Source organism: Cannabis sativa, chromosome 5, assembly GCF_029168945.1.
Source record: "Cannabis sativa cultivar Pink pepper isolate KNU-18-1 chromosome 5, ASM2916894v1, whole genome shotgun sequence".
Taxonomy (NCBI): Eukaryota; Viridiplantae; Streptophyta; class Magnoliopsida; order Rosales; family Cannabaceae; genus Cannabis; species Cannabis sativa.
In genome coordinates, this window is record NC_083605.1 from 75,504,685 (window position 1) to 75,525,592 (window position 20,908).

A 20,908-nucleotide genomic window follows, 5' to 3' on the forward strand; every position below is an offset into this window, starting at 1 on the left:
AGGCACTACTGGTGCCCTTTAGTATTTCTCTGGGATACTAACGTGTCTAGTATCACTATAAAGTGATGCTTTATAATTGGTTAACGGTTCTCTATAATCTTTATTAAAGTAAAATATATGAAACTCGATATATTAAATTGCACTAATAATAATATTACACATCAAAAGTGTGTAGACACTATGGGTGGGTGCCCTTTAGTATTTCTCAATGTGAAAGAGCATTGCTACGAAACACTAAAGTATCTAACTCCACTATGAAATAACACTTTATAATTAATTATCAAATTTCTATAATATTTATTAAAATAAAATATACGAGACTCAATATCAAATTACATTATAGATTTGTCCTATCTCGAAGAAAATCTGTAACCTAATGAAACTAGGGGCATGAAAGGAAAAACATAAGGCCACATAAGAAATGAACCCATAGAGTTACATTCAATTTCTCTGTTCCCCTGTAACGTTAATAGGGTTCTGAGAATCTTGAGGAAAGTGCCTATAATATTTCTTATTTTCTCTCTCTCTCTCTCATATGGTGAAATTAAGGGCACAATTTTCCAAGTAATGTTGTTAATTATTATTATTATAATTATAATAAAGTTAGAGAAAAACCAATACATGTCATGCAAGTGTCCTAACTATAAAGCTACCTATCCATCTATTAATTTATACACAACTACAAATCCAAACTAAACAAACAAAAGAAAAAGTTGTGTCTATATATAATGCCACTCATCTTCACCCCAAATATACTCCATCATCATATATCTCACCACTTCTACTACAAATCTTTTTCTCTCTCTCTTTCTCTCTGTTTTTATAAGTACTTGTCCAAATCTTGACAGCTTAGGTTATTAGTTTCATTAAATTTTGTCTTTATTATATAGTCATCATCATCATCATCATCTCTCTCAAATATATATTACTATAAACTTCATCGTTTTGCTTCATCATTTTCTAAATTTTCCCAAACAATGGTTTCTCCTGATGCTCTTCGAACTATAGTTGGTATCCTAGGTTAGTATATATAATTTACATTTTATATAATAAATATATATATGTTTTTAATTTCTAAAAAACAAAAAATCTTATTTGGGTTGTGTTGATCTGATTTTGTTTTCTTTTTTTCAGGAAATATTATTTCATTCATCTTGTTCTTGTCTCCAATGTAAGTTTCTTCACTTTTCATGCAAATATTCTTACAAATTTTTCCAACCACAAAAAAAAAACAAAAAAAAGGGGGACAACCAATCACTATCAAAATTAATTATTTTTTCTTTTCCAATCTTAAGATGGGATTTTCCATTTTAACACTATAATTATTGGTATATCCACTATTATTATTATTATTATTATTATTATTATTATTATTATTATTATTATTATGACAAATGAATAAATAAAAAGGTGGTTAATAATGTAGTTAATTATTATTATTAATTACAGGCCAACATTTATTCAAATATGGAAAAGAAAATCAGTGGAGCAATACTCAGCTGTGCCATACTTAGCTACACTTATAAATTGTCTTGTTTGGACACTTTATGGGCTCCCTTTTATTCATCCAGGAAGTATTTTGGTTGTGACTATAAATGGGTCTGGTCTTGTAATTGAGTGTACATACTTAATCATCTTCTTAATCTTCTCAGATAAGAAGAAAAGAATTAAAGTTGTTCTTGCTGTTCTTGCTGAGCTTGTTTTCATTTCTATTCTCACCCTTTTGACTTTGACTCTGACTCATTCTCACAAGAAAAGATCAACCATTGTTGGTACCATTTGTATACTCTTTAATATCATGATGTATGCTGCTCCATTGGCTGTTATGGTAAATTACTTGTTACTAATTACTAATTGGTTACTTTTTAATATCATTATTTCTTGTTTGATTTTGATTGTTTATTGGTTTTTGGTGCAGAAATTGGTAATTACTACTAAGAGTGTAGAGTTTATGCCATTTTTCTTATCATTTGCTTCATTGTTGAATGGTATTACTTGGACTACTTATGCTCTCATCAAATTTGACCCTTTCATCACTGTAATTAACTACTCTCTCTCTCTATATATATATCTTAACTTTATATACACTCACATATTTAGTAATAATATACATTTGACTACTAGCCATTTTTAGTAGCTACTATGGTCAAGTCCGATTCTAAACATAGGCAGATTAAATTTATACTTAGAGCCCATCTAAGTCAGAGGCCTAAAAAAAAATTTCATCAATACATTTTTATACTTAGTATTGACATATTTGGTACAATACCTTATTAAGATAACATTAGTAGTAGTAACTAGTTACTAATATTATGTTTTAATTATAAAACCATATTTGAGAAAGTAAATAGCTAGCATTGTGATATATTTCTATTACTTGTGCTCTAGCTATACTAATTTAGTTAAATTTATTATTATTTCACTACATGACAATATTGGTAATGTCATTTACTTTACCATTTTATATACATTGTTTGTACCTTTTTACAGTGATTTTACATACAGTCAAAAAAATCTTCTGACTCAAGTCAGAGTTCAGGACAAACAAAACAGAGATATTTTACAAAAGGAATTATTAGAAAAAAAAATAAAATGTTCTTTCACATCATATATATTAATGGGCTTTATTTTCTTTGTTGGTATTGGGCTTCAGATACCAAATGGGCTAGGGACATTTTTCGGAGTGGCCCAACTGATTCTATACGCAACATACTACAAATCAACACAGAGAATATTGGCAGAGAGAAAGACCAAACAGGTTAACTTGTCAGAAGTAGTTGTGGCTGATGAAGAGGAGTTAAAGAAACCATGTGGAAGAGGGCAAAATGGTCATTCTACTCTGAATAATCATTGATGACGTGGCAGAAGAAGAACCATTGGATGGAATATGAGAGTAGTTTTACTAATAATTGTTATTATAAAATATATAATACTTACAAAGGCACCCACTTATCTAAGATATATAGAAGTGGTGTAGTAACTCTACTCTTCATAAATAACTTTGATGTTCTTTTTTTTTTTTTTTGTATGGGTTGTGATTTGGTATAAGAACAATATATGCCTTGATTTGAATTTGAGGCTTTTTTTCAGTTAGATAATGACAAAGTGGTGTGTGTTTGATATTTGAATTTGAACCACTTAGAAAAGTCAAACTATTAATGTTGACTCTTTTCTATTTTTAGTTCAAAGTAAATTTAGTTTGGGTGTTGCCACTATTCTATTAGACAATGTTTACAAGTCCTGTCTTAGATATAGACGGATAGGTTAAGTTTGTGCTTAGAGTCCACTTAATTTAGGAACTCAAAAATAATTTTTTTCCTTTTTAAAAATATATATTTTTTAATTAATTTTGAAAAATACTATATTTTGTTAGTAAGGGCTTAAAAATAATTTTTTCTTATGACCCATTAAATTTTAGGACTGTCCTTGAATGTCATCATTTTTTAATTTTTTCATTATATTGTTTTGAAAAAAGATTAATTTTTCATTAAAAAAAGAGTAATTTACGACATAAATACTTAAGTTTAACTCCCAGTTGTAAATAAATACCTAAGTTTAATTTTTGGTGATAATAATACTTAAGTTATAATTTTAGAACTTTCGTAAGTACCTGGCTGTTAAGTGTTAAGTAAATTTGTCACGTGACAATTTTTGATTGATCCAAGTCATTAAATTTTTATAACATTAGTTTAAATATACCAATAAGAAAATGACACGTGGATAATGACTTAATATTTAATAGTCAGGTACCTATAGAGTTCTAAAAATATAACTTAGATATTATTACCGCTAAATATTAAACATAAGTATTTATTTACAACTGGAAGTTAAACTTGGGTATTTATACCACAAATACAAAATAGATATGTGTACTTTTGATAACTAAGAGTTACCTATCAATAGTTTAGAAGGTTTTATTGCTAAAATTTAAAATTTAGAATTAAATGCAAGTAAAGCAATAATTAGGCGCCAAAAACTCAAATTAATATAATAATAATAACCAGTTACCGCTATCAATTAAAATATGTATATAAATGGTTTTTTTTTTCTATCAAAATGTAAAGAAATAAAAAATCATAAAAAGGGTAAAAACATTAAAAATTTCATATTTACTTGTACAAAATAAACTAAGTATTATATTAGTGATTCATTATATGATTAAGAGAGGTCTAAACATTAATTTTTTAATATTCAATAAATAATATATTTGATGCTAATTAATTAGAAGAGTTGGGGAGAAAAATATCACATGTTTATATACTACCCTATCAATGAGAAAGGCATAATGTTTTTGCCAATTTTTTTATTAAATCCTTGGAATAAACTTAAAATTGCTCATTTTTTTTAATTGGTTTATATATCTCAAATCCAAAATTTATACCATTGTTTTATATATATAAAAAAAAAATTCTCAAATCCTATATGGTGTATTATGTCTTGTGTTGTCTCTAAGATTAAATTAACTCCAAATAATAAACATGTTGGAATAAAACAAGTGAACATATTCAAAACCATTTCTGATTTTTTGTTCTTTTTTGGAAAATGACACCATGATATGGGCTTTATTTAACAAAATATAAAAATGTTTGTCACAAATCTTGATCAAAAAATAGCAAAAACAAAAAGGAAAACACAAGAGGGACCATAATATAAATTTATATATATATATATATATATTTATATATAAGAGATTTGACATATTATGTTGTGGCTTTACCAATACTATTTGTTTGTGCTATTATTATGTAGTGTCACTTTTGATCCTCATGATCATCAATCTGTCTTTGTTTGGGTCCCTTTCTAATCCTCTCCACTTGAATTTTTCTTTTTATTCTAAGAACCAAAGCATGAGATGAGAGAAAATTCAGATAGAAAGATTTGGAAACAAACTATAAAGTCAATCATTGCATCTTAAGAATTTTATCATCACCCTTTTAAAAAAAATGAATAAATAAATAAATAAAAAATGAAGAAGAACAAGAATTTTATCCTCATCAATTGTCTTAGAGCACTCAATTCAATTTCTTAACTCTTTATAATACCTCATTAATTTTTTTCTATTTTATCTCACACATTTATATTATATCATATATTAATTTCTTTAAATTTTCTCAATATCATTTAAAAATTATTCATTTAAATATATATTTTATTTATTTTTTAAATAAATTTAATTGTTGGAGTATCAATATAAAAATTGTCTAGAATATAAGTATTCCACCATTAGTATAAGACACTTTAGAAAGATACACAAAAATAAAATTGTGAGGGCTTAGGCCCAAAACGAACAATATTATATTAATATCGGAGTCAAGATGAGGTGATCACGACCCAATAAGGTGAAAGATTGGGGCCCAACAATAATAATATTACACACATATACATTTTAAAAAGATTTAAAAAAGTAATATAATATATATAGCTCAATGAATAATGTTTCTCTACATGAATAGTGCTTATATTTATACTTAGCTAAGCACTATTCATGAACTAAATCTTTGAGCTGTAATAGCTCATTTGATAGAGCATCATTTTTCATTATTTTTTATTTCTTAGCTAAATTTTTTTAGCCATTAGCTATTTTATCCTTTCTACTGTGAGTGCTCTTAGAATATTAATTCTAATTATTTTTATAGGCATGTCTTTATTTTATACGTATACATACACATAAATTATTTTAAATTATATTTTTAGTATTATAAATTATTTAAAATATATTGAAGACTCTTGAAATGTGTGTCTACTGTAAATCTATAACAGACAAATTTATATTTATATTAAATTAGTATAAATATATATGTTATAATCCGACCAAATTAATTATCGAACATTTGCAATCACATACCATGTTAACTCGTTAACTCACAAAATATGTTCAAGAAATAGACTTAATTTCTATATGTTGTGAGGAGTGACGAGATGATCATGGTGGTTGTTGTGGTTAGATATCGCTTGGAGGAAGCTATATGGATTTAGCCACAACAACTCGCGGGTAGGAGAAGCTAGGGCTTGTATTTTGGTTTTGAATTTAGAAGTGGATTAGAGGCATAAATTTGTGATCTCAATGCAATTAAAGAAACTAGAAGTGGATTAGAGGCAAGTGATATATATTTTGTTTGGACCATTAGATCTTTCTAATAATATAAACGTTTACTTTTAAAAAAAATATATATATATATATATATTATCAATTTATACTAATTATAAGAAGTTTTTGAGTGTCAATCTACACACTCAAAAAAAGTGTTCTAGCCTTCTTCTCCTTTTTCATTGAAGCATTATCATAAGAAACACTATTGTAAAAATGACCATTTTGAAGTCGCACAATATAATTTTCATCTTTGCTAGAGTTATTTCATTAGTAATTTTTTTTCATAATGGTTTTAAAAAATTTCTAAGATATTTATTTAGCTAAGTATTTTTAGTGTAAAAAGTGGCTAAGAAAAACAACAAGCCCGTCTAGCTCAGTTGGTAGAGCGCAAGGCTCTTAACCTTGTGGTCGTGGGTTCGAGCCCCACGGTGGGCGCTTTCATTTTTATTATTATTATTTTTTATTTTAATTTTCCCAAATTATTGAGAACTTATGCAGTGATTTCCTTATTTATTATGAATTTAATTAATTAATATCTCGAACATTATACAAAATGAATATACAAAAATAAGAACAAGATCCAAAGTAAAAAAAAACTCTACTTTTCAACATTTGCTTAGTTTTTCTTTAATTTTCATTTTTATATTTACTCTTTAAAATAGATAAGGACAAATGGAGTTGTTTAATTTAATGTACAGAATGATTTTTTCAATTTGCTTTCAACAAAAATTTCTTAAATCACTAAAGCTAAAATTTATGTTTGAAAACTTTCATTATCAGAAGATGACTGATTTGAACCTTTCATAACAAATTTAAGATTCTCAAGCATTTCATAAATTGAGTATGAACATGGATGAGTTTTATCTGCAACATAAAAACAATGAGTGGTACTATTAATGTTAATCCAACTACACCCAGGTTCCTTCTTCATCCCACTTTCTCTCATCTTTGTTCTTACATCAGCAACAACATCCCATTGTTCTGAAGAAGCATACAAATTCGAAATCGAAATAAAATTCGAGGGATTCTCGGGTTCTATTTCGATAAGAAATCTATAAGCTAGTTCTTGCATCTTAGTGTTTCCATGTATGACAGAAGCACTAACAAGTGCTCCCCAAACACTTGGCCCGGGTTTAACAGGCATTCCTTCGATGAACTCTAGTGCTCGATCGAGTTGCCCTGATCGGCCAAGCATGTCTACAACACAAGCACAAATCTCAACTGTTGGTTTAATTCCATGATCATTAACGACTGAGTCATAGATTTTAAGACCTTCATTGATCAAACCCGATCTTCCACAAGCCGAAAGAATTCCTACAACTGTTATTGTATCTAAACTTATCCCTTGAAGAACCATCTTAGAATACAATGACAAAGCTTCCTTGCCCTTTCCATGTAATCCATACCCCGAAATCATTGAAGTCCAAGAGATTGCGTCTTTACAAAACGACTCATCCTCGAAAACTCGTCTAGCAAGATCTAAGCTCCCACATTTCGAATACATATCGATCAAAGCATTGGATAAAGACACATTACAATTCAGTACTTTCCTTACTACAAAACCATGAATTTGTTTGCCAATTCTTAAACAACCATGAGAGTTACAAGCAGGAAGAACACTTAAAAGAGTTACCTTATTCGGTTCTATACCATCTTTCACTTGCATCTCATGGAAAAGACTCAAAGCTTCATCTGAATCTCCATTTTTTGTGTAACCATTGATAATTGTTGTCCAAGTATAAACATTTCTACTCCTCATTTGATCGAAAACTCGTCTACCCTCGAAAATTCTTCCACTCTTCGAATACATATCGATTAAACAACATCCAAGATGAACATCAAAACTCAATCCATTCCTTAAAATGTAACAATGAAGCTCTCCACCATAATCAGGCCATTTCCTGGAATCGATACCACACAAAGGCAAAATACTCGAAATCGTAAACCCATCAGGCTTCATCCCATCAATCTGCATACATTTAATCAATCCCAACAATTCTTGATCAAAACTCTGCTTCCCAAAACCAACATACCCAGCTAAAAACACACTCCAAGAACCCACATTTCTTTGAGGCATTTCATCGAACACCTTTCGACAATCACCAAAACTCGAACACTTGGAATACATTGACATTAATGAATTCGAAACAACAATGTCAGAATCAAACCCAACTCTTAAACTCATCCCATGAACCAATTTCCCAGCCACCAAGTTTCCCATTTCACCTGAAACTTTAGCCATAGTTGCAAGTGTATAATCATCACAACAACAACACATTTGTTTAAAATACTCAAAAGCTTTACTATATTCACTATTCCTTACGTACCCATTAATCAAAGTATTCCATAAATACACATTCTTGTGGTTAAACATCTGAAAAACGAGCATTGAATCGGTTAAGTTTCCAAAAGCAGAGTATGCAGAGATTAGCTTTGTGGCAAGAAAAGAGTTTTGTGAGAGCCCAAGAATGAGAATTCGACCATGGGTTTTTTGATTGAGTTTCAAAGAGTTTTTGATGATTGAGAGGTTAATGTAATGGAGAAGAGTCAGAACCTGGTCGAATGCCGTAGCAGAAGTGTAATTACGGTATGATAAGTTCATCATAGCTTTAGCTCAGTTAGAGAGCTTGGAATTTTACTTCCATGGACACTCTGAGAATTTTAGGGTTTCTTCCAGAAGAAGTGATGTGGTTTTCAAAATTAGTTCCATTATAAATTGCTCAAATCGGACATTACAAAGATTACAATAACACGTTAGAAAGAATTAAAGAAATCAAAAGATTATATTTTTGTAAAGTGCATTGCTATTGGATATCAGTGTTGTCTAGCATGACGTCTTATAATTGGTTAGCGATATATTTTAAGAGTTATTTCCTTAAGTTATACGAGACTCGATACTTAATTACACGGTATGATACCGAAAAGAGTGTTAGGCGCCAATATTATTTTTTAACAATTCTCTTTTGTAAATAATCTAAACTGAATAATTTGTCAAAATAAAAAATAATCGATGAAAAATGTAAACTGAATAATTTGAAGAAAATATAACCGCTTAATTTATATATTGAGTATAAAAATATATTGGATAATAATATAATGTTAGGTGTAATTTAGTATGAAAATGAAAGATGACCATGCATGAAATGAATGAGAATATTTTTAGCTTAAGAATCGATTCCAATTAAGCATAAAACTCAAATTTCTCTTTTAGAATAATGAGAGCGATATTTTGATTTTTGAGATGAATTTCAGGACTAAATTTTATACTAAACTATTTTGTGTAGTGGTAAATATATTACAATTAGATAAATGATTACTCTTTATTAATGGTTTTGTTGCTTTATCAGCCCAAATCCATCTTCTATTAAATACTTCAATAATGTTGTTGACTAAGAAGAAAACTAGCATTGAAATGAAGCTCTTGATGATGATTGTTCAACCAATGATTATTATTATAGTAATTTATCCACATTGAGTGATATAATTCTTCATATTAAAATCTCTTTGTAGTGTGAGACATTTAAAATTAAAATTTTCTAAAAGAAGAAGACCTTAAAATAGTTTCAAAATAGTTCACAAGCAACAAATTAGTGAGTAATTCCAACAAAATTATTCATTTGCCATTGTAAATATTAGACAATAGAAGAAAATTAAAAAGGGAGGAATTACAGACAACTGAGCTTTCTACAATTTCACTCAAAAAAATTCCTAAAAATGAAAGCAAGCTCTAAGAACCAAATATACAGCTTTTACTTTCCCAGCACCTACAAAAAAAATGTTACATGAAATTTGATTATATATAATAATTATATATATATATATATACAAGCTAATCTTCACTCCTCAGTACTCTCACATGAGCTACCAAGATTAGGCATTATATCATGAATTAAGAGTCTAATCATATTACACCCTGATGATCTACAAACATCCATACATTCTTGTAGATCTGCATCACAGGCTATAAGAACCCATTCCTGATCATCATCCATATATTTGATATCAAAAATACCCACCTCCATTTTTAATCTTTTTGCTACTTCTTCTCTGAGCTCAACAATGTTACAACTTAGAGATAATCGAAATCTTATGATATCTTCTCTGTATGTTGCTTTTATAGTCACACTTCTCATCTCTTGGCTAACTCTATTAACATTTGGTTGAGTTTCAGTAATGATTATATCTGTTGTTGTTGTTGTTGTTGTGTCCTTGGGAGCTGCGAAATCAGAGCGTGGAGGAAGAGGTGGCGGGTTCATCCAACAATACTCGGGAACTGATTCGTCTAGTATTGCATCTGTTGCGTGGCAAAGGTTTCTCAAATCTTTTGAACTCCCAGCATCCTCAACTAGCATTGCTCCAAATGGTTCTTGAGATTCGGCTGTTACGAGAGCTTCGGGTACTGAGAAGATTAAGCCGTTTGTTGGTTGGGGCGTTGGCTCGGGAGAACCTTCTACTTTAATGCATTGCTCGTGAATGGAATATGAAAATGGATCCTTTAGCATTATGTTTCCATTTGCAGGACTACCTTGGCATGAGCCATGAGAAGTTGGGGTCCCTACACTCACTTCTCTTGAGCCACTTCCTGATTTGGAGTGGTTTGAGCCTCTATTATTCTCGGGTATGTAAAATCCACCGTTTTCTTGAACAAGGTCTTTCTGGATTAATATCCCTCCTCCTTGCAGTTGATCTTCGATTTCGGTCTGCCCTCTTCTGCATGAAGAATTGGTTGGTGAGTCTTTCCTTTCCAAAGGGGGGTCATAGTGTACATGACATGGCGAATTTTGCTGATTAGTCCCGTTCGAAGTAGAAGGCCGTGAAATGGAGGTAACAGGAACAGGAAGAGGACTTGTGGCGATAGGAGTTAATCCAAATGCTCCTTCAGCACCTTGCACAGATTCAATTACACGTTTTAGCTTAGAGAGGGAACGGTTAACCTTATTGATTTTGCGAGAAGGCCATCGCGAGATACCATGCTGCCTGCAAATGCGCTTCATTGTAGTTGGGCAAACTGCAAAGAAAGAATCATCTTAAGAACAATCCGATTCTGGTTCGTAAAGGTTTTAGCAAACATTAAATAGCATTTTAGAAAGGAAAAAAAAAAGCATACCACCAAGGCTTTTTGCAGCATCTTTAAGGCTCCCAGCAAAGTATTGTTGAAGAACCTCTAGACTAATTGATTTTTCAGTTTTCCCACGTTTTCTTTCTGATTTCTTAGTCTCTTTATGATCCGAAACAGACCCGTGATTCATGTTTCCACCATCATGAGCAGTATCTTGTCCCCCATTTGCAGAATCATGCTCTACCGTCGATGGCTGTTTCATTAAATCTCGCTGCACCATGTCTCCTCCATTTGGTAAGGCACTATGTCCTTGGGGTGATTCAGCAATTTGAGGTATCCGAATACATTCAAGGTTTGATTCAAGTCCCCCGTTTGCAGAAACTCTAACAACTTCAACAATCCCTTCTTCCTCAAGACCAATTCCAGAAGCAACTTTAAGACTCTGAAAATGTTTCTTCATTGTTGCCAATAGGGATCCCAATATAGTATGTTGTTCAGAAGGATTTGTGTTAGGAGGCAGAAAAAATTCAAGCACGTAATTATCATTTCCAGTGTGACTGCTCTGTAAGCAGACCGCAAAGCAGCTAGTCAATTCGAACATACGTGCATAATGTACCAATGGATACTCATTTTTGCAAAACTGAGTAATGTCACTGCTGAAGCATAAGTTGCGAGAATAGAAAGCCCTCCCAGCAACCCCTTGCCCCTTTTGCAAGTGATGCTCAAGACATGCCTCTCGAAAACCCCACATCCGAGCATCTACAATGTAGAATGCTACTTCGGTTGTGGACATACAGACTTGTCCCATGCAACTACCATCAATACTAGTACAGTTTTTCTTCAGGCCACCTCCATAAGCAAGAACATTACGATGCATACACGGAACCCATGTCTGAGCCATTGGTAATTTGTGTGTTTCACAAGCTGCTGTCAATATCTCCAAAATTTCAGTCAACGCGCTTTGACGACCTTCATTACAAATCTGGTTTACAAGAATTGCCAAGTATTTCAATCTGGGAGAGTAGAGAGAGAAGAAATGAAGGGAAAAAAATCCAGGCTTATCTTCTTGTTTCCAAAAGGAAGCCTAATTAAAAGGTACATTATATTTGCAACTCACCTGTGTATCAGTATGATCCAATATCTCTGCACTTCTCAAATTTACTGCCTGCAATAGAATCAAACTTATGTGACTATCACATCTCACCAGGTTTGAATAAATTTGATTACAATATCATATAGGCATCAAATTTTACTTATACAACACTCAAAAGCGGTATACTGTAAAAGCATGCACCAAAACATAACGTTGTGTAAGTAGTTGTTGGAACTTTTAATAAAGTTTGTGAAATTTACAAAAAAGAAAAGTGTGAAGTGTATGATAGTGAATAGAGTCTCACATGTGATAAGAGCACTTTCTCACACAAATGTATAAAAGTGTAACTTTGACACTTGGGTTGGGCCCCCAAGAGGTACCCAGCTAATGATCCTTCGAATTCTTTTAATAAGTCGACTCAAAACAACAACAGAAGGAAAAATTCATTTTTTACAGAAACAAAAACATTTTTCCTAAATCAATTTTTCTTTGAGCAATCTTAGGGATGTAAGTGACCGGTCTCCTTCAGGGCAAAGGAATGCCGTACAGTGAACTGGGCTGTTTTATCCCGGAATGACGTGATTGCTAGACTCTTGTACAATCTGTGCAGAGCCGCCAATCTTTTAAAGAGATCGACGTTGTCAGCGACTCAACCCAGAGGCTTCATTCAGTAATTTCGTTCCATTACTTATTTCAGTATAACAGTAGAGTTAATAAGCTTGGCAAGGGAAAAAGGGAAAACCAACCTCAAGTGCTTTGCAGACTTTATCAACCTCAGGTGCATAATTGATCTTCTCCGAAGTCATTATAAGCTCAAGTACGCCAACACAAGATTGTCCAGAAGGTTCAAAAACAGGCAAAGCCAAACTTCCTCTCACGTTGTAATGCTGAGCATGATCAAGTCGAGGGTACTCAGTGATGGAATAGTACTGCACATTTGGAGTCCATTCAGGCAATTTTTGTCGAAAAACACGACCAGGGAGACCAAGAACTTCATTGGTCTCACCCCCATCTACAGAAAACGAATACATCAAAGACACCATCCTATACTGATGGAGTCCATTACTGTCAGGATCAAGAACAAAGGGTTGCCCTGAAGTTGAAAGTACATACCGACACCCGTTCTTCACTGGTGCCCAAACCTGAGCCAGAACATGCTGGTCAGTTGACTCCTTCAAATATCTAAGTGCTTGAGTCATCCTCTCTTTAATCCAATAATACCCATTTGGATTGTCCACTGGTACCAATCCTGAAAATGGTGAAGGAAGTGATCTGTTCTCTTCGTTCCCAACTGGTCTTTGTGCTACTGAATTAGAATTACCTGTACTTGTGATATTTCAAAGCGAAAAGAACAAATGAGTACTCCAACAGTTACTCAACAACTCTTAATTTAAACAAACAAAGAAATTAAGTTCCAACATGAAATTCAAATCTTTTCTGAGCTGAATTTAGCAAAAACCAAAATTAGAAAGGAAAAGAAAAAGTTTCAATCTTCAAAGTTCTATATGAACAAGTGACCAAAGCACAGCTAATTCAGAGTATGTGCCTTAATCTTAATCTTGTTTGTTCCTTAAAAAAATATACAGCTTAGAAAAAAACTACAATAAAACCATATAATTCCAACAATTAAGCGCCATTTATGTAAGAAGAAACACAATCAATCACAGATTATTTTCAACTCAACCATAGCAAAAAACAGATCACTAGCTAGAGAAATAAACAAACGAAATCTAGTCAAATACAAAACGAACAGGAGCGATTCAATAAGAAAAACTCACAGGAAAACCGAGAAGAGTCAGCCATGGGTGCCGAATTCGCATGTCGACCAAACTTATTAGAATTGTTATTACTATTGCTACTGTTATTGTTATTACTATTACAATTATTCGTATTATTATTACTATTATGATTATTACTATTATTATGATTATTCTCCTCGTTTTCTGCATCGGCAAAAGCCCAAAGAGGAGAGAAAGGGTGGTCAGCTAAGGAAGAAGAAAAGAGTAAAGGAGACATAGGATTAGAAACAAAAGCGATCTGGTCCATCGGCCATGGATTATCAAGGTCGAGGTCAAAATCCATGAGAACCTCCTTCGATGACTTTGGCGGGAACGAAACAGTATTACTAGCTATTGTAGCAGTAGTAGAAGGAGGAGGAGGAGGAGGAGCTTCTTCTTCAGACTCGGACATAATTGTTTTTGCTTTTGTTTTTTTGAAAGGAGAAAGGGATGAGTGATTGGTTTGTGAGAAAATTCTCTCTCTATCTGGAAAAGAAGAGAGAAAATGGGTAATTTGGTAAAATGAATAGAGAGAGAAAGAGAAATGATTCCATGTGGAATCCAACACTGTTGATTTTTTACAACTTGGCTTCTCTCTCTTTTTCTGCATGTGGATAAAATACTGGGCTATGATTCTCTGCTCTGCCGGACCACCATTAAAATTCACAATTACGTATTATATTGTTAGGGATATGATTTTGTCCCGTGATGTACTTTCACGGAATGTATTCCGTGGTACATTAGATGAGTTTCAGGGTACATTAAATGAGTATCAGGGTATGTTTCTACTTTCTAACCTTAATTACCCTTAGATCAATCTCAGCCGTCAGATCAAATAACTTCCTCATCTGATGGCTGTCGTACATCACGGATTACAATCCGTGAAAGTACATTAACGGGACAAAATCATATCCCTATATTGTTATTGGTGTAATTAAGTATTGCTAACCGATCATGGGGTAACCACTTATAGAAGGTGATAGACATCACTAGTGCTTTTTTTTTTTTTGAAATTAGCGTAAGTCTTCATTAAGCAACCAAAAGTTAGACCTCGCGGTCATTACAAAGAAGGTTCTCCGGTAAAGTGGAGACCGGAATACATCCATACATCTGGTGGGTAAACGCCCACTTAGCCACATTATGGGCTGCAAAGTTACATTGTCTACTAACAAAGAAAAAATTACAACTAGTAAAAGAGGAAGTGGATCTCAAACAAAAGGAGACGTAGTTCTCAAGGGCCCAATGAGACTCCTTCCCATTGAGGACATTGATTACTAGTCTCGAGTCACTTTCAATAATAATATACTTTAAGCCTAAATCAATTGCCAGAGAAATGGCTGAACAACAGGCCGCAGCTTCTCCACATAAAGCATCCGAAAAGTCCAACTGAGTTGTATGGATCCGAATCACCTCACCCAGGTGGTTTCTAGCAACTACAGCTGTGCACATGCTCGCCAGTCCCACTCGAACATCACAATTAAGTTTGATCCAATCCTCAGGTGGTGGATTCCAATTTTCTGGCAAGGTCGGAGTTGGTGACGGCACTAGAGAAGCATGTAAATCTGCAAAAGAAGTGTAAATAAGGTCAATACATTTTGGAACATCCGGGGAAAGGTTATTGTGAACTTTTTCATTTCGCGCCCTCCAGATAGTATCAATTACTATCGATGCATAGAGAAAAACCTCCTCCTCGCTAATACCCCTATTTTTAAGGCTCCAGAGAAACTTCACCCAATCCCAAACACGAATTCCATTACCACGGACCGGAAATATGCCCCACGGGGAGGAACGCCAAAAGTGTAACGCCACATCACAAGTGAGAAAGAGGTGTTCAATGGATTCCTCCTCTTGTTCACAAAAAGGGCAGTTGGTGTCTGCTATATAGAATCTCCTCCCAATAACCCCTCTGACAGGAAGCGCCGTGGAGAGGATGCACCACCACAGAATCTTGTGCCGCTCTAGAATTTTGCTATTCCAAAGTTTGTTCCAGAGCGAGGGAGCCACCTCACAGTGGCTGGCTCTCTCCAGAGCTTGAGCTAGGTAAGCCGATTTACTTGTAAACTTTCCGCTAGACTCCAAAGTCCATCCCCATCTATCCGTTCCCTGGCCCCATGGGGGGCCTCCCTTCAAAATAGCCGAGACAGTATCTCTGTCGAACAATCCAGTTAATTTGGGAATGTCCCAATTACCAGAATTGGTGATTAGGTCAGCCACCCAAATTAAGTTAGGCGGGATTTCTCCCATTGGTTTCGGAATGAAACCTTTTAGATGAGGAACCCAGGGGTCCCTCCAAATGGATGTGTCTTTACCATTACCCACAAGTTTACAAGCCCCTTTCCTCAGAATTTCATTAGCTTTGACCACATTCTTCCAGAACCACGAGTCAGATTCTTTGTAGTTGCAACTCAGAAACTCTTGACCTCGGAGATATTTGGCTCTAAGAACTCTACAACAAAGAGATTGACAACCATTCAACATCTTCCAGCCCCATTTGGCCAAGAAAGCCAGGTTCATTTCTTTCGTTTTCCGAAACCCAAGCCCTCCCAAAGATTTAGGAAGGCAAAGTTTATCCCAAGCTTTTAGATGCAAGCCATGATTTCCTGGCTCAAAACCCCACCAGAAATCCCTGACGAGACCATCTATCCTTTTCCCCAACTTATCAGAGAGTTTTGTGGTTTGCATAGCATACAGGGGAAGCGAAAGACCAACAGACTTAATTAGAGTGGCCCGTCCGGCTTTGGATAGCGTCTTTGCTTTCCATCCTTGTAACTTTGAAGTTAGACCTTCAAGGATGAAGTTGAAATCCGCATCCTTTTGTTTGGATCTAAATAGAGGCAGACCCAAGTACTTGATGATACCTTCTGGAGAACCAATACCCAAAGCTTCCTTTATGCTTCTTCTCATCCCTATGGTAGTATTCTTACTAAAAAATATTGACGTTTTGAGCTTGTTCACTTTTTGACCAGACCAGGAGCAAAATTTCTCCAAGCAATTCCAGAAGCCTTTAGCCTCATCCACATTCGCCCGACCTATCAGAATCAAATCATCGGCAAAGAATAAGTGAGTTAACACCGGTCCACCTCTACTTAACTTGATACCCTTAAAAACCCCTTTTGCAAGATCATCTTCCAACAGTCTAGATAAAACTTCAGCAGCACAGATAAACAGGTAAGGAGAAAGAGGATCCCCTTGGCGAAGTCCGCAAGCGGGCATGATCTTGTCCACCACTCCTCCATTAAGGCACACATTAAGAGAGGAGGTGGAGATGCACTGGGTGACCCAATTACGGAACTTCAGGGGAAAACCATACCACTCAAGCACTTGATTAATGGCTCCCCAGTTTAACCTATCATAAGCTTTAACAAGATCAATCTTTATTGCAAAGTAGCCCTCCTTGCCTGTCTTCCTGTTAAATGAGTGGATAATCTCCTGAACGATCACATTGTTATCCTGGATATTCCTCCCTGGGACGAAAGCCGCTTGAGTAGGGCATATCAAAGAAGGGAGGATAGGCTTTAGTCTGTTAGCAACTATCTTGGAGATCACCTTGTACAGCACGTTGCAAAGAGAAATAGGTCTGAAATGGCTAGGTCTTTTCGGATTCTGAATCTTTGGTATAAGGACCACATTAGTCGAGTTTATACCTCTATGCATCTTTCCAGACTCAAAAAAGTCGACTATTGCATCACAAAAGGCATCACCCACAGACTCCCAATAGTGTTTAAAAAAGAGAACTGACATTCCGTCCGGTCCAGGAGCCTTATGGTTATTCATAGCAAACAACGTTCTCCTTATTTCATCACGAGAAGGGCAAAGAGAAATTCCTTCTAGCTCTTCCTGGGAAAGTCTAGCCGGGAAAAGATTTCTACAGTCCAAAGCTTGCCCAGGACCCGACCCCAGGAAGATTCCTTTGAAAAACTCGATGAACTCTCGTCCAATTGACTCCCGGTCATTAATCCATACATTGTTTCTATCCATAATGCTTTCGATAGCATTTCGTCTTCCTCTAATAGCAGCCGAAAGGAAGAAAAATTTAGAACATTTATCACCATGCTTGATCCAATCAATCCTCGCCCTTTGTTTCCAATAAATGGCCTTCCTAGTCAAAGACTCGTTCAATAACTGGCGAACATCACGTTCCTCCTTCCAGTCTCGCCCTCCAGCAGGGAGCTTCTGGAGGCGATCAAGCTTCTGCTCCAAGTCTTTAATTAGACAATCTAGTTTACCGAATTGAGTCCTATTCCATTGAAGCAGAGCCAAACGAGTAGCCCCAATTTTCTTGAAGACACTAGCCGGTGCCCAAGGATGCTCAACTGTCTTCCAAGCATTGGCTACTACCAGCTTACTCCTCTCATCTCTCGTCCACCCTTCCTCAAACCTGAAGCATCTTTTAAATTTAGAGGGGGGACCCACAGTATCAAGACACAGCGGCCTATGATCCGAATTGCTCGTGAGGTAAGAGCTAAGGACAGCTTTGGGAAATAATTGAAGCCAACTACCATTCACAATGCCTTTATCCAGGGCAGATTTCACATGTTTACTACCAGACCGGTGGTTATCCCAAGTCATCTTTTCCCCTTGGATAGACAAATTAATCAGACCCCTAGAGTCAACCAAATTAGAAATGAACGGGACAAACGGATCCCTTCCCGACGACCCTTCACGTTCAGAGTGACAAAGAACAAAGTTGGTATCACCAATAATCAACCAGGGACCCCCAAACCTATCCCCTATAGTCATGAGATTAGTCCAAAATTTTTTCTTAGCATGGAGGTAGGGAGGACCATAAACACAAGATAAAAGCCAAGGGTGGGTGGGGGGGTCCGAATAGACCAAGCCCGAGATATGGTTACTAGAACAAGAGACACATTCAAAGCTAAAGCCAACTTTCCAAGCTAAAATAATACCCCCCCCAGTACCAATACGGGGAACATTAATATTAAAATAGTAGTGGAGGGATGTTAGAGTACGTACCAGAGGAGTTGCATCCACTTTTAGTTCAGTCAGAAAAACAAAATCAGGAGAGCGCGATTTGATCAGGGTCTTCAACTCGCGAACTGTAGAGGTCTGCCCCAACCCTCTACAGTTCCAAGCTAAGCCTCTCATGGCTCCTGTGGAGGAGATAAAGCATCCTCCTCCACAGGGGTATTAGAGTGAACAGACAGGCTTGAGTCAGAGTCTTTAATTACAAAAGATCCGACCAAAGGGTTCTTCACGAAGCCATCTGAAAAACTCGGATTACTAGAGCTCTCTTCCGACGGATCATCTTCCTCCACCTTCGATTCAAGGTCCGGCCGAACTGGGTCCCAAGGAAAGTCTCGAACAACATCCGGGTACTTCCTATGCACCTTATGAGGTCTAGTGCACAACGAAGCAGAGCCTTCAAACTTCCTTTTCTTGAACGGAGTTGTTCTCTCATTTGTTTCTGAAGAAGGCGGGACACCAATATCACCACCAATTTTCTTTATTTCAAATAAGTCCAACTTTCCAAAGTGCTTTAGATCATAGAGCAATTGTTCTTGAGCATTGAAAAAACTTGTCAACGCCCTCTCTTCTTCATCATTAGGCTCGGCCTCCCTACCCTCCTTATGGCCTAAAGGAGTTTCTTCACCAATGATAAGTCCACCACTTTCCAAAGGGGCCGAAGGAGCCACGGTATTGATCAAACTAGAAGGGAGTGGGCTCACTTGATTTAAATTATCATTCATGTCAATGGGCTTAATAGATAAATCAGCTTCCATCAAAGTCCCACTAAAGGGACCGGCCCCTGGCCCACTACAAATAGGCAGGCCCACCATTTCACCATTAGATACATTAGGCAGACCAAGAGAAGCCCCAATAGAAAAGCCCAGCCCAACCCGAGGCCCACCAGAAGAGGAAAAAGCCTTTTCATTAAAATTTCTATTGTCCTTTATATGTGGTACACTTGTGGGACCCCTCACAACGGTCGGCCCAAGAGAAAAGGGGCTGACACCTTCCTTGCCACTTGTCAAAGTCTCCAAACATGGGAAATAATCAGACCCCTTTCCTTTACCATTTGAATTAAAATTAGCCCCATTACTAAAACCAGGCAAGCTTCGTACAACCCCTCCTGACCGAGCCTTGGGAACCCATTTTTTCTTTGATAGCACGTTTTTTCCAGGCGATGGACGAGCCGTCCCCTTCAACTCCTTCCTCGAGCTTCGCACATCAATGGCCGTCCCTTTCACCACGACTTCACCGTTCCCATTAACGGTCGACGTCCCAGCAGGAGAAAGCCAAGGACCGTTCCCATTAACGGCCGACGTCCCAGCAGAAGGGTGCACTGGCAGAATCGCCAACTGCTGAACCGGCACAGTCTGAGGCGATACGCTTGAAAACAATATGATTTCCTATAGCACTGGCAGAATCATCCACTACTCTATAACTTATGATTTCCTCAAATAAGCTTGGCCCAAAAATTCAATCGGGATTTTTCTTTTCAGAATGAACAACCCGCTCTCTCTCTCCATGGGAACGGGTGGGTTAATTGGCTAATCTTTTGACATCACTAGTGCTTAACAACAATGCTAATTAAAATTAAGCTATTTAAGATTTTTGCCCTTCGAAAACTGTGATTTATGTATTGTTGTGCCCCTTGAAAGTTTCAGTCGGTTAAAAATAGTTCTTGAATTATTCACATTGTTGTAAATTGATCATTCTGTCAAATTTTATACACGTGATAAATAAAATAATGGCATGACATGTTCATCACATGTCAATGTCACGTGTGTAATTAATTTAAAAAAAATCTTTAATTAATTTTTAGTTTAATGATTTTTGAAAAAAGCCTAATTTTTTTTTTAATGTTAAGTTATATGATGTGGTAAGTGGCTAAGCAGCTATGTTATTATTTTGTTTTGTCATGT

General features: G+C 35.4%; 3 protein-coding genes and 1 non-coding gene across 6 annotated transcripts; 2 read left to right on the forward strand and 2 right to left on the reverse strand.

The window, feature by feature from the left end:
* Positions 1 to 675: 675 nt before the first annotated feature.
* On the forward strand, positions 676 to 3,118 carry LOC115717320 (bidirectional sugar transporter SWEET4). The gene is made up of 5 exons (XM_030646290.2): positions 676 to 1,020; positions 1,135 to 1,171; positions 1,450 to 1,828; positions 1,919 to 2,038; positions 2,654 to 3,118. Exons 1-5 carry the CDS (start codon positions 978 to 980, stop codon positions 2,852 to 2,854), a joined length of 780 nt encoding a protein of 259 aa, XP_030502150.2. The 5' UTR covers positions 676 to 977; the 3' UTR covers positions 2,855 to 3,118.
* A 3,335-nt stretch (positions 3,119 to 6,453) lies between these two features.
* Positions 6,454 to 6,526, forward strand: TRNAK-CUU (transfer RNA lysine (anticodon CUU)). The gene has a single exon. It is a non-coding gene; the product is annotated as a tRNA-Lys (tRNA).
* A 309-nt stretch (positions 6,527 to 6,835) lies between these two features.
* On the reverse strand, positions 6,836 to 8,927 carry LOC115715683 (pentatricopeptide repeat-containing protein DOT4, chloroplastic-like). Of its 2 annotated transcripts, XM_061115999.1 has the most exons (2): positions 8,419 to 8,927; positions 6,836 to 8,323 (listed from the first exon to the last, which is right to left on the reverse strand). In XM_061115999.1, exons 1-2 carry the CDS (start codon positions 8,420 to 8,422, stop codon positions 6,846 to 6,848), a joined length of 1,482 nt encoding a protein of 493 aa, XP_060971982.1. In that variant the 5' UTR covers positions 8,423 to 8,927; the 3' UTR covers positions 6,836 to 6,845. The 2 variants fall into 2 exon arrangements, with proteins under 2 accessions (XP_060971982.1, XP_060971981.1); XM_061115998.1 differs by having other exon boundaries at positions 6,836 to 8,927.
* A 762-nt stretch (positions 8,928 to 9,689) lies between these two features.
* LOC115715842 (protein NLP6) lies at positions 9,690 to 14,588 on the reverse strand. Of its 2 annotated transcripts, XM_030644507.2 has the most exons (6): positions 14,022 to 14,588; positions 12,990 to 13,564; positions 12,268 to 12,315; positions 11,199 to 12,132; positions 11,061 to 11,099; positions 9,690 to 10,976 (listed from the first exon to the last, which is right to left on the reverse strand). In XM_030644507.2, exons 1-6 carry the CDS (start codon positions 14,431 to 14,433, stop codon positions 9,928 to 9,930), a joined length of 3,057 nt encoding a protein of 1,018 aa, XP_030500367.2. In that variant the 5' UTR covers positions 14,434 to 14,588; the 3' UTR covers positions 9,690 to 9,927. The 2 variants fall into 2 exon arrangements, with proteins under 2 accessions (XP_030500367.2, XP_030500366.2); XM_030644506.2 differs by having other exon boundaries at positions 9,690 to 11,099; positions 14,022 to 14,586.
* Positions 14,589 to 20,908: the final 6,320 nt, after the last annotated feature.